This window comes from Oryzias melastigma, linkage group LG8 (genome assembly GCF_002922805.2).
Source record: "Oryzias melastigma strain HK-1 linkage group LG8, ASM292280v2, whole genome shotgun sequence".
Taxonomy (NCBI): domain Eukaryota; kingdom Metazoa; phylum Chordata; class Actinopteri; order Beloniformes; family Adrianichthyidae; genus Oryzias; species Oryzias melastigma.
Window position 1 is genome coordinate 74,636 of NC_050519.1, and position 10,996 is coordinate 85,631.

At 49.3% G+C, this 10,996-nt stretch overlaps 2 protein-coding genes and 1 long non-coding RNA gene across 5 annotated transcripts in view; 1 reads left to right on the top strand and 2 right to left on the bottom strand.

The window, feature by feature from the left end:
• The window catches only part of LOC112146167, a 4,841-nt gene extending 2,563 nt beyond the window's left edge, over positions 1-2,278 (bottom strand). The window contains exons 1-3 of one of the 2 annotated variants that reach the window (XR_002919223.2): positions 1,735-2,278; positions 779-1,438; positions 536-667 (exon numbers count right to left, since the gene is read on the bottom strand). This is a non-coding gene — a long non-coding RNA (uncharacterized LOC112146167). The remainder of the gene's footprint in view (positions 1-535; positions 668-778; positions 1,439-1,734) is intronic. The other variant, XR_002919224.2, reaches the window with a different exon arrangement.
• On the top strand, positions 898-6,906 carry lg8h16orf89 (linkage group 8 C16orf89 homolog). The gene is made up of 8 exons (XM_024271847.2): positions 898-1,123; positions 2,273-2,425; positions 2,494-2,644; positions 2,718-2,835; positions 2,931-3,093; positions 3,165-3,269; positions 5,937-6,026; positions 6,431-6,906. The coding sequence occupies exons 1-8, from the start codon at positions 937-939 to the stop codon at positions 6,532-6,534; spliced, it is 1,071 nt and encodes a 356-aa protein (XP_024127615.1). The 5' UTR covers positions 898-936; the 3' UTR covers positions 6,535-6,906.
• flr (fleer) overlaps positions 6,762-10,996 on the bottom strand; it is an 11,298-nt gene continuing 7,063 nt past the window's right edge. Inside the window, exons 12-20 of one of the 2 annotated variants that reach the window (XM_024271845.2) lie at positions 10,820-10,885; positions 9,333-9,409; positions 8,509-8,716; positions 8,381-8,428; positions 8,142-8,213; positions 7,541-7,644; positions 7,393-7,471; positions 7,154-7,283; positions 6,762-7,086 (exon numbers count right to left, since the gene is read on the bottom strand). In XM_024271845.2, the coding sequence (XP_024127613.1) occupies positions 6,950-7,086; positions 7,154-7,283; positions 7,393-7,471; positions 7,541-7,644; positions 8,142-8,213; positions 8,381-8,428; positions 8,509-8,716; positions 9,333-9,409; positions 10,820-10,885 (921 nt within the window). In that variant the 3' untranslated portion in view covers positions 6,762-6,949. The remainder of the gene's footprint in view (positions 7,087-7,153; positions 7,284-7,392; positions 7,472-7,540; positions 7,645-8,141; positions 8,214-8,380; positions 8,429-8,508; positions 8,717-9,332; positions 9,410-10,819; positions 10,886-10,996) is intronic. The other variant, XM_024271846.2, reaches the window with a different exon arrangement.

Here is a 10,996-nt window from a genome sequence, read left to right on the forward strand (position 1 = left end):
CATTTAAAAAACTGTCGTTGCGGCATCAGATTTCTGTCAGAAATCACAGCTGATGAGACTCTAACAGTGAATGTGATCAGTTCGTCTTCATTGATCACGCCGTTCTACGTTTATGGAGTTTGACTTCAGTTTGGCCTCCTGCTCTACAGCCTTGAACTGATGCGCTTCCAGTGATCTGGAACACGTTAGGCGGCAGATCTTTGTCAAAAAAGAAGATAAAGAACGACAGTAAATGTAAATAAATAGATTATTCTCTCTTGCAGTGAAATCTATGAATGAACTGAGATTAAAGTCTAACTCCGATCTTCTTCTGAAGTTTTCAAAACCTTCCCAGAAGTCCTTTCATCATCATGATCAGCCAAAACCTGTCGTTTCCTAGGACATAGTTTCTGCAGAACGGCAGGAGTTCATCAAAAATTCACCTCTGAGTTGTGGGTGGGACTGTTGGCGCAGAGCGACCCCGCCCCCTTCCCTGTCAACTCTGAGAGCTCTCTGTTTACATGCTCCCCCACAGCCCCTCCCACCCCCAACCTACCATGAACAAACTGATGATCAACATCCAGCCGGACGGTTTAAATCCAAACCTCAAAGCAAAGACGCTCATGGAGGTGGAAGATCAGAAAGGGGCGGAGCTTGTGGCCCCGCCCAGCGTATTTTCTTTCTTCTCCTGATTCACAACAATCGGAATAAAGAAAAACTCAAAAATTCATTTTAATTTTCTTTCTACATGTCCTCCACCGTCAGAGAAACATTGAAAACACACAAAAACCGTTTTTACCGGAGTTTCCCGCGGAGGTCCGGTAAAGTCCTGAATCACTGCAGCTCGGGGCGGCGCGCGCGCGCGGGGTCATGATGACGCGGCTGCTGCGTCACTGACGTCCCTCCCCCAGCAGAAGAGTCTGTCCTCCTCAGCTGGTCCTCGGCTGTCTCCTCCGGATGAAGATGCGGGCTGCGGGGCTCCGGCTGGCTGCCGCGCTCGCGCTCTTCGCGGCGTCCGCGTGCGGCTCGTGCGCGGAGGTGATCGATGACGTGCTCGGCAGCCTGTCTCGCGGCGTGTCCTTCCTGGAGCGGCAGCACGAGCACATCAACCTGGACGGGGCGGTGGGCTTCGTCCTGCTGCAGGGTAGGTGCGCGCGGGACGACTCCCGCAGAAAGTTAGTGCGCGCGCGCGCGCCTCGGAGCCGCAGCTTCAGGAGGATTCGGGGACAGAAATGATGATTTTTCTACTTTTAGTCATGAAGCTTCACTTTTAGAACCGTTCACTGGTGCAGGCTGGAGGATGACCGCAGGTGCGGCGCGCGCGCGCGAGGCTTCACGCAGAACATTTCAGACTGACACGCAACAGCACGCACGGCTTTGGGCCGAAGACCCCAAAGAGCGGGTCCTTCAAGGTCAGCGCGCGGCTTTGAGGGCACGTGCGCAGATGACGCTTTGAATCCTGCAGGGAAAACAGGATTCATAAATTATATTAAAAAAGAATAAATGAGTCAAACAATCAAATAGATGAAAGTTTGTTTACATTATTATCTCTAATTGTATTATTAGAATCTCAATTGTTATTCTAATAGAATCATTTCCTTCATTATCAGTCAAATAGTTTCATAACTTTTGATTATTAACATTAATAACAGTCATGGATAAACTGGACACACCCACAACTGACCTGGATTGACCTTTGACCTCAGGAAGAGGCCCCCAAACTGAATTTTAAAGAAATAAAATCCCCTTTAGTACCTTCTATAAGTTAAACTCCATCCCTCCAAACTCCGCCGTCATCTTCAGGAAGTGGTGAAGAAAAAACAATCAGCAAATGAGATGTGTGCAGATTTTGAACGATGTTTACCAGGTGAGCTCCTAAAAACGCCGTTACCTGGTTACCCACACATTCTTTAACAGGATACTGTGAAAAGGTTTTGGCTCAAGCTGAGATCTGATAGGAACATTTGAGGAATGTGGGCGTGGTCAATGAGAATCCTCCGTTGCCATAGAAATTCAAAAGTTTACTTTTGCAGATTCTTCTATAAATGACGTTGACTCGTTTTTATTTTTTATCAGGATTTAGTTTGTCTTTTCAGGAAATGTTGGATTTTTTTAGGATTTTGTCGCTTCAGGAGAACCATCTAGACTGAGAAGCTGCTGAAGGCGTCACGCCGCCGTTTCATCCTCTCTCCATCTGAAACGCCAGAGCTCCGCCCCCTCCGTCTTTTCAGTGTCACTGAGGTCAAAGCTCAGCAGAACAGACGATCCTAACATTTCCCTTATTGTCTAAAAGCGGAGCTGAAGGAAGCGGTGGGGGCGTGGCCTCACACCGACACGGTCAGCTGGGCTCAGAGGACCTCGGCGGTGGCTCTGCTGCGGCGCCTCGACCAGGCTCTGGACAAAGCCGTCATCGCCCTGAAGCAGAACGACCCCAAATACTACAAAGGTGAGCCGCTCCTGAAACGCTCACCTGGATGCTCCGGATCCTGACTCCTCCTCTCCTGGTTCCTCCAGAGTTCGAGCCTCTGCTGTCCTGGACCTTCTGGAAGGTTCCTCAGGAGGGGGTCTCCACGGACCCCAGCCTGGTGTACCCCTCCACCATGAGCACAGAGTGTTATGACGAGCAGCTCAGCGACAAGTGTCTGACGCTGCTGCTGGGGACCTGGTACGAGTCCTGGTACTGCAGAACCTTTAGGCCACGCCCACTCAGACTCACCTGTCTCCCCCTGCTGGAACAGGAAGGAGAACGGGACGCCCTGCATCGTCACCAAACCCTGCCTGGACACCATGACCCGCTTCGGTTGTCCTCACTACTCGCTGTCCCACCAGCTGCTCTACTTCCTGATCGGACGGATGGTGAGAAGCTGCAGGTTCTGCTGTGAGAAGCTGCAGGTTCTGCTGTGAGAAGCTGCAGAACGCCACCGACCTCTGACCCGTATCTGCCTCCTCAGGGGGGCTGCAGCAACCTGCTGAAGGGCGACACCAGAGCCTCCAGGGCCAACACGACGGAGCAGCAGTACCAGAACATCTTCTGCTCCAACATGATGAAGACCAACCAGGACGTGGTGGCCGCCGGCCTGACCGAGCAGACGGTGGACATCTTCACCGAGAACAGTGAGTCTCCGCCCACTCAGGTCTGGGTCCGACTGCAGCTCCTCCCTCTGATGACGCTCTCTCTCCTGCAGTCCTGATCTGTGGGCTGGCCGGTTTCTCAGACTTCTTCAAAGCTGATTGGCTGCAGCACATCCTGGGGCTGCAGGACAAGGAGGTGGGCTGCTTCGGGAGGGACCGTAAGTCACACCCGCCCCCCCAGCACGCCATTGTTGCTACAGGATCGCTGACAGGTTTAAAACAGGATGGAATCCTTCACTCTCCTCACTCCTTTGAGGAATAAAGTGAAGGTTAGCTGCATTCATGTTTCAGAGATAGGAAGCTCCAGGGCCGCATTCCTGCAGCATACCTACTCTGGCAGGTTCTAATTGGCTGGACACACCTGAAGCAGGTAATCAGTCACGAGTCGGGCTTGGATATGTGGACATCGTGCAGACACTGCGGTCCTCCAGTTGCTGATCCCTGTGAGGCTGTTTGGACTTTTACTGCTTTATAATTCATATTATGACTCAATCATTTCAGAATGAACCTGAAACTTTACAAAAACTCAAATCTAAGTAAATATGTTTTTTTTTTAGTTAAAAACAAATTATTTTTATGCTTTATATCAAAGATCAAAAGTGTGTTAATAAAATAAAAATAGAGAAATCCCCCTAAAATAAAAAAATGATAGTTAAATAATCTAGAACCGTATAAAACCAGACTTTGGTTTCTTCATCTGCATCTACATGGACAGAAATGCAGAAGTTTTATTCTACAATCTACTTTATCTGCACTTTATCCATACAGAAATAACTGTAAAGAATAACACGGGCTGTTCTTCTGAGGATTCTACACATCTAGACAAGATTATTTTAGTGACACATTTTCACCGACAGGCTGAGAGTAAATTCAAACTAACATCACAGACTTCTCATATAAATAAACCAAATAAGTTTAAGAAAACAGTAAATATTATACAGTAAAACATAGAAATTCATCATTTCTAATCTATTTGATGTTTGTTATACGTATGTCATACAGTATTTTTTCTTGTATAAAAATGAGTCGATATAAATGAGGTCAGACCATAGACTGTAAAAACAATGGACAGATCGAGCTATGAGGTCCCCCATTGAAAATGCATTACTTCCTCTCCTCGTGAAAGTAGGCCGCCGCTTTCACCGTCAATTCCTGAAATGGATACCGCCATTTGCAAACAAACTTCAGCGATTGGTCTGGGTCGTAGCTGAGTCATCGAATCTACAGGAAGTACTGTAGCCAATCAGGAGTGAGTTTGTTGCAACCGTCTGCCTCTTTCCACGCCTCGACCACGAGACCGACCGCGGATGTAAACACAATCCGTGAACGAATGATACACGGATTAAACACCTTCAATAACGGCGGCTCGGGAGAATGGCTTTTTAGGTTTGGTTTTGATCACGTGGTCAGAAATCCTCCGGCTCTTTTCTAAATGACGTTCCCGGTTAAGGTTAGGATTACGGTTATGGTTAGGGTTAGAAAAGCAAATTGTTCGTTTGTGGGGCTGTCTGTGATGCTCACGCCTCCACCAGGGGACGTGTCAAACGTGGAAAACACATTTTAACACGTTTAGGACCGCGCGTATTATATGCACGCAAAAACCGGTTTTGGGGTGTATTATACACGGTATTTCCCAAATCGTGGCATATGTACGCATTTTACTGAGACTGGGCTGATTGTACAAGTCATTGTTGAAGCCTTTGAGGGAGAACCATTCCAACATTTGATTCTGTCAGCGGTCCTTTTAGATTTACTTACATTTATTCATTTTAGTCGAGATAAAAGGAGCATTTGGGTGACGCTGCTGCAGATCGGTGTGTGTCCCCCTCGCGCCCGCGCCGCAACTCGTCTCTTTACATGCGGCCACGTTAGTCTGATCAGATGCACATGAGAAGTGCTTCCAGCGGTATTTAAAATAAATAACCATCCTAACAAGTGAACAGCTGGATCTTCTTTCTGTTTGAAAATACCATCAGGTCCTTTAATGTTTCTCTCGCGCAGCATTGATGAAGTCTGCTCCCATTGGTCATCTGTCAATCAAACCCCCCAGACGTTCGACGTCAGACCCACAAACGCTTATTGAGCCATCTGATTGGTCAATTTATAACTCTAATAACTTGTGATAATGGAAAAAAATATTTAAAAAAAAATTAGGATTAGAAAAAAGAAGTTAAGCAGAAAGCAGCAGAGGAAGAATGATTATTCTGACATATAAAATGACTGAGAAATAACTGTCTGTTTCTCAATGTAAGTCAATGGGACTTTGGCCTTTTTGGAACCCAGTGGTACTTCCTATATGGAACACGGAAGGAGGGGGGCTTGATCAGTCCAGTTATTTTATATACAGTCTATGGGTCAGACGCTCCTCTGTCATGTTTGCTCTCACGTTTGTTTTGATTAGAATTCCTTGGTTCCTATTGGCTGAGTATCAACCAATTGAGTGCCATTAAAACAAAGAAGGCGGGGTTTTTTCACACATTTTTGGAGATTTTAATTTGAAACATCTTGTGAATTTTGTGTTATAACTCTTCTGTTTATTTTAAAATAAGGCTGAAAACTTTTTTGTAACAAACATATAGTTGAAATAAATCAGTACGGGGGGGGGGGGTCATTCCTACATCACTGTAAACAGCTGATGTCGTTGTTAAACGTGCCGATAAATTACAAGATTTTAAGGGTTAAAATACATTTCTAGTTAAACAAAATGCTTGTTTTTGCAAACGTTGTCCGTCTGCACTGATGCGCAGATTCTGCATCCGTCTGCACTAATGCGCAGATTCTGCGTCCGTCTGCACTGATGCGCAGATTCTGCTCCGTGTTTGCAGACAGCATCATCTCTCAGATCATAGGAGACGAGCTGCTGGAGCAGCTGCAGCCTCACCGGAGAGTGAAGAGGAGGGAGAAGATCCTTCCAGGTCTCTTCATCATTCTTTGGCTCGAACATCAACATTCACAGACCTGCAGGAGAACTTTGGTTGAAGGGATTCAACAAAACCTTTGGCTTTATTTCTGAAATTTCACGTCCAGATGAGAAAAAAAAGAATGCTTTGATCTAACAGTAAAACAGAACAGAACGCAGCGAACCGCAGAACCTCAGAACCAGAAACGAGACATCAGGTTTCCTGTTGACGGACATCTGGACTGTTCTAAAGAAATTCTATATTTTTAACACATTTGAATTCTTATATATTATTTTTAATGCAAAAACTCAAAGTTGGATCTTTAAAAGAGTTGTGGTCTTATTTATTTCTGCCGGTTCTGGTGAATGGATGCTTCTGCTGTTGTTTACCTGCACCCTCACCTGTCCGTCTCCTGGCAGACGGATGCTCCAGTCACATGACGGCGGTGGCGGTGGGCGCCCTGGGAGGGTACCTGAACTTCTACCTGTCGGAGCAGGACATTACCAAGAGGCCGCTGTCCTGAGCGGTCCAGGCGTCCGGATTCCTGCTACCAAACACACCTTTACCTGAGGAGGAGGTCTCACCTGCCGCGCGGCCATGTTCTCTAACGCACGATCCCTAGTCTCCTGAGAAGCTATGAAGCCACTTTTTAGTTCATGTCTTTTCATAAGAATATTTTGGACGCTGAGAAGATCCTCTGCCGTTAGTGAAGGTGGAGATGCGACTGGAAAACTCTGGAGTTTTTAAAGCTGCTTTTGAATGCTTTTATTTTGAAAATGTATTGGATCCGTATTTACACACAGGAATGTGATTGTCCTGCTAATGTAGAGTTAGCTGCATCAGTAAACCTACAGAACGTCGACATCATGTTACTGAATAAAGACATCTTCTGAAATGGAGTCTTTGTATCGGATCAGAACCGACCCTGCACCCGTCCCTCACTTGTTCCAGCCCGTCACCTCGTAGAACAGAGCCTTCAGAACCCGGGCCTCGTAGGTGACGGTGTTCTTCCCGATGTGGACCGGGTTCTCCTCCAGAGGCTGCTCGATGATGGCCGGCACCTCCTTCCCGTACGCTGCAGGAGGACAGAGGAGCTCAGAGGAGCGTCTGCAGAGGAGCGCTCATGCGGAGCCGGGACTCACCCTCGCAGTGCTCCAGGAACTGGACGCACTCCTGGACCATGGGGTCCCGCAGCAGCACCATGTGTTTGGACATGTTCTCCAGCAGGGACAGGAAGCAGCGCTTGGCGTAGAACCAGGTGTCGGTTCCCAGCTGGACACAGACGGAACAAGCATGAACTCACGAGTCTGCGGTCCGAAGCGGCTCCTCTGCACTGAGCGCGCTCAGACGGGTTTCTGCAGCTTCCTGAGGCTCCGCCCACCTTCTTGTTGTATGGCTCCAGGCTCTTGATGACCCGCGAGATGCCAAAGTCGTAGTTCCCTTTGGCGCAGTACAGAGTCCTGAGGGACACGAGCGTCAGTCATCACAGACGCCGCGGCGCCATCAAACCTGGCCCCTCCCCCTCTCACCCGATCACCAGGTTGACGATGCACAGGTGGAACACCTTCTTGTCCGGGTCGTCGTAGGAGATCTGCTCCTCCTCTTTCTCGATCTTCCTCATCAGCTCCTCAGCCTGGTGGAAGCAGGAGAGAGGAGGTTCTGAGGAGAGGCGGGTTCTGCTGGGTTCTGACCCGACTAAGTTCAGACCCTGTTCAGCTTGGTTCTAACCCAGTTCTGCTGGGTTCCGACCCAATTGAGGTGGATTCTGACTGACTTAACTGGGTTTTGACTTCTTCAGCTGGGTTCTGACTCAGTTGTGCTGGGTTCTGACCCGGTTCAGCTTGGTTCTGACCCAATTGAGGTGGATTCTGACTGACTTAACTGGGCTTTGACTGCTTCAGTTTTCTGGGATCTGACTCAGTTCAGGTGGGTTTTGATCTGACTCAGTTGGGTCAGGAGCCTTTGGGACCCTCGGACTGCAGCCCCCCCAGCTCTACTCTGAACACGGGTTTGGGGCTTCAGGGCCACAGTCTCTGTCAGGAGGGGGCGTGTACTCTTAGAGGGCCCTCTGCGTATGAGGGGGGGTACGTTTGAGCCCCCCCCCCCCGATGGTCTCACTGGTTCGGTTACCTCCTCGTTCTGGTTGGTCATGATGTAGGACACGCACAGGTTGGCGAGGACCACGGCGCTCACGCTCAGGATCTGTAGACACACACCAGCATCAGCACACACACATAAAGCTCAGAGGTTCTGTTCTGGTCCGACTTCCGGGCCAGAACAGAACCTCTCTGGCAGAGCGCAGCAGCAGTCGTGCACAGAGGAGAAAGGTCACGAAAGGTCACTGCACACCAGCGGAGCTCGGATGTTACCGAAGGTTTGCTCTTGCAGGGACACTCCTGAATGCTACACTGCACCACCTGGACAGAGAGGCAAACCTGCGGCTGTCACCTGAGCTGGGCGCCGCCCCCAGAGGTCATCAGGGGTCACGGTGACTCACGCTGTCGTAGTGCTTCTTGACGATGGGCTCGTAGAAGCCGATGGCCTCCTTGTACTTGTTCTGCATGAAGAGCACGTGGGCCACGTTCAGCTTCCAGGTGTCCGAGTCTTTGCAGGTGTCCAGCGAGGAGCGGAAGATCTTCTCCACCATCTGGAAGTTCTCGCGGTTCCAGTAGATCTTGGCCTGGCCCATGAGGACCGGGATGTACCTGCCAGCAGAACCGGACACAGCTGGAAACAGACTGTTGGGGTTTGACCCGCCAGAACCTCCTGAATAAAGTTAAAGTTAAAGTCCCACTATTTGTCACGCACTTAGGTGTGTGAAATTTGTTCTCCGCATTTGACCCCTCCCCTGGGGGAGTGGTGAGCTGCAGACACAGCCGCGCTCGGGAACCATTTGAGGAACCATTTGGTGGTTGTGGGCGGAGCAACGCCATCAGAACAGAAGCAGGAGAGGGGAGGTTCTGAGAAGGAGCGGGTTCTACTGGGTTCTGACCCGACTCAGTTCAGACCATGTTCAGCTGGGCTTTGACCCGACCGAGCTAGGTTCTGACTGGTTCAGCTTGCCTCTGACCCAGTTCTGCTGCGTTCTGACCCGCTCTCACAAGAAACCAGAACATTTCTGACTGATCCTCTCCTAACAATTGAAACTTCAACGCGTCATGGTGGCGCCCCTTTCTCCTCTGCATCTTCTCTGCGTGTTCTCTGCGTGTTCTCTGCGTGTTCTCTGCGTGTTCTTCATGTGTTCTCTGCGTGTTTACGTGCATTTCCTGCATGTTCTCTGTGTGTTCTCTGCGTGTTCTCTACATGTTTGCGTGTGCTCACTTCTCCAGCATCACGTCGTACTCCTGCAGAGCTTTCTTCTCAGCCTCCTCGTCTCGGGACAAACGGGCGTCCTGCACCTGAGAGGAGACGAGACCGCTCAGAACCTCTGGACCGTCATACGTGGACTTCAAGCCTTCATGACGCCTGAACGTGTTTGTTGACGCAGTGGGATCATTGAGGAAGCTCTACGGTTTCTTTGGCGTGTTGGTTCACTCGTCTTCTCGAGCCTTTTGCCTTGTGGAGGATGAGGGGAAGTTTTGGATGAAATGTGGTAAAACGTGACACGACTCAGGTCTGTGCTCAAAGACGAGCTGAACGGGGGTTATTGAACACGCTTTTAGCATACGTGTTCACACCGGACTACCTGAGACAACACGTCCTCACCGCTGGAAGAGGGTTGGTGTGAATCTGCTGAATTTCCCTCCAGAGTTTCTCAGCTCTATTCAGATAAATGAAAGACTTGGTGTCATAAAAATGTGTAATTTCTCCTTCATGATCCATTTTCAAACGTCCCTTCTGCGAATTAAAAGAGACGCCATCATGATCAAACCCGAGTCCTGATTGGATCAGCTGGTTTAGAGCCTGAAAACGTGCGCAGAGACGCATGAAAGCAACAGTTTGAACACCGAAGCCCCAAACAGACGCGTCACTAGAGAGACTTCTCATTGGAAGGGCTTTAACGTGAGTCCGGTGTGAACATAGCACCCAAAGGGGGGTCGACCTGAACAGGTTCTGTGGGTTTTGTCCGGTCCGTCGAAGGTCATAGAGGAGGAACTGCATCTTAAGGGGAGAGCAGGCGTGTCTGCTTAAAGCTCAAATGACCACCTCCAGAGACCGTCGTCGTGTGGTAAATGAATCCTGACGTGTTGGTAAAGATAATAAAAGTGTCCTTATGCCACATTCTAGTCCGGGATGGGCCCACTTTCTGACTCGGGGCCACAAAGGGTTCTAGAATCTGACAGCAGGTCCGGACCAGGAGCAGATCTGTGGCGTGTTTTGGTAACTCACCTCGTAAAAGAAATCACACATGAATATCGAACAACTAATCTTCAAACTCTGTGAATGCAGAATCATTTTCTGCATCTGAACAAAGTAGTGCGCCATCTGTGGGGAGACAGCAGGACTGCAGGGAATATAAAACACTGTTACGGGTCATCAAACTGTTTGGTGGGCCAGATGAAACAGTTAAATGAGCCAGATATGGTCCGGGCCTTGGCGTGCACGAATCACGTGAACAGAACTAACGGATCCTTGTGCAGTCTGCAGGATTTGGGGGCGGAGCTAAAAAAGAAAAAGTACGACACGCCCACAGTCGATCGCTGCTGGTGTCTAGAAGTGTTCACTACGACCTGAACATGTGAGCGGTCTAACACCTCCACACTTTGTGGGGTCACCTGTGAGCCCCGTACAGGTTTGACCTTTGACCTTTGGGACTCATTAGCAGGTCAGACTAGTTCCGTTCAGGAGGTCAGAGTGTCGGGGAGGACCTGTTTCGTCAGCTTCCGGTGCTGCTCCGTCAGTTTCCCGCTCATCTCTTCAAACTTCCTGAACGCCTGATAAACAAAGGAAAGAGAGAGAGAGACAGAGAGAGAGAGACAGAGAGAGAGAGACAGAGAGAGAGAGACAGACAGAGAGACAGAGAGAGAGAGAGAGACAGACAGACA

Excerpts from the sequence above, each read along its gene's own strand:
- lg8h16orf89 (XM_024271847.2), top strand. The coding sequence starts at position 937 with ATGAAGATGCGGGCTGCGGGGCTCCGGCTGGCTGCCGCGCTCGCGCTC. Across the intron at positions 2,836-2,930 it reads ACTTCCTGATCGGACGGATG|GGGGGCTGCAGCAACCTGCT; the intron begins GTGAGAAGCTGC and ends CTGCCTCCTCAG. Across the intron at positions 6,027-6,430 it reads GAGGGAGAAGATCCTTCCAG|ACGGATGCTCCAGTCACATG; the intron begins GTCTCTTCATCA and ends GTCTCCTGGCAG.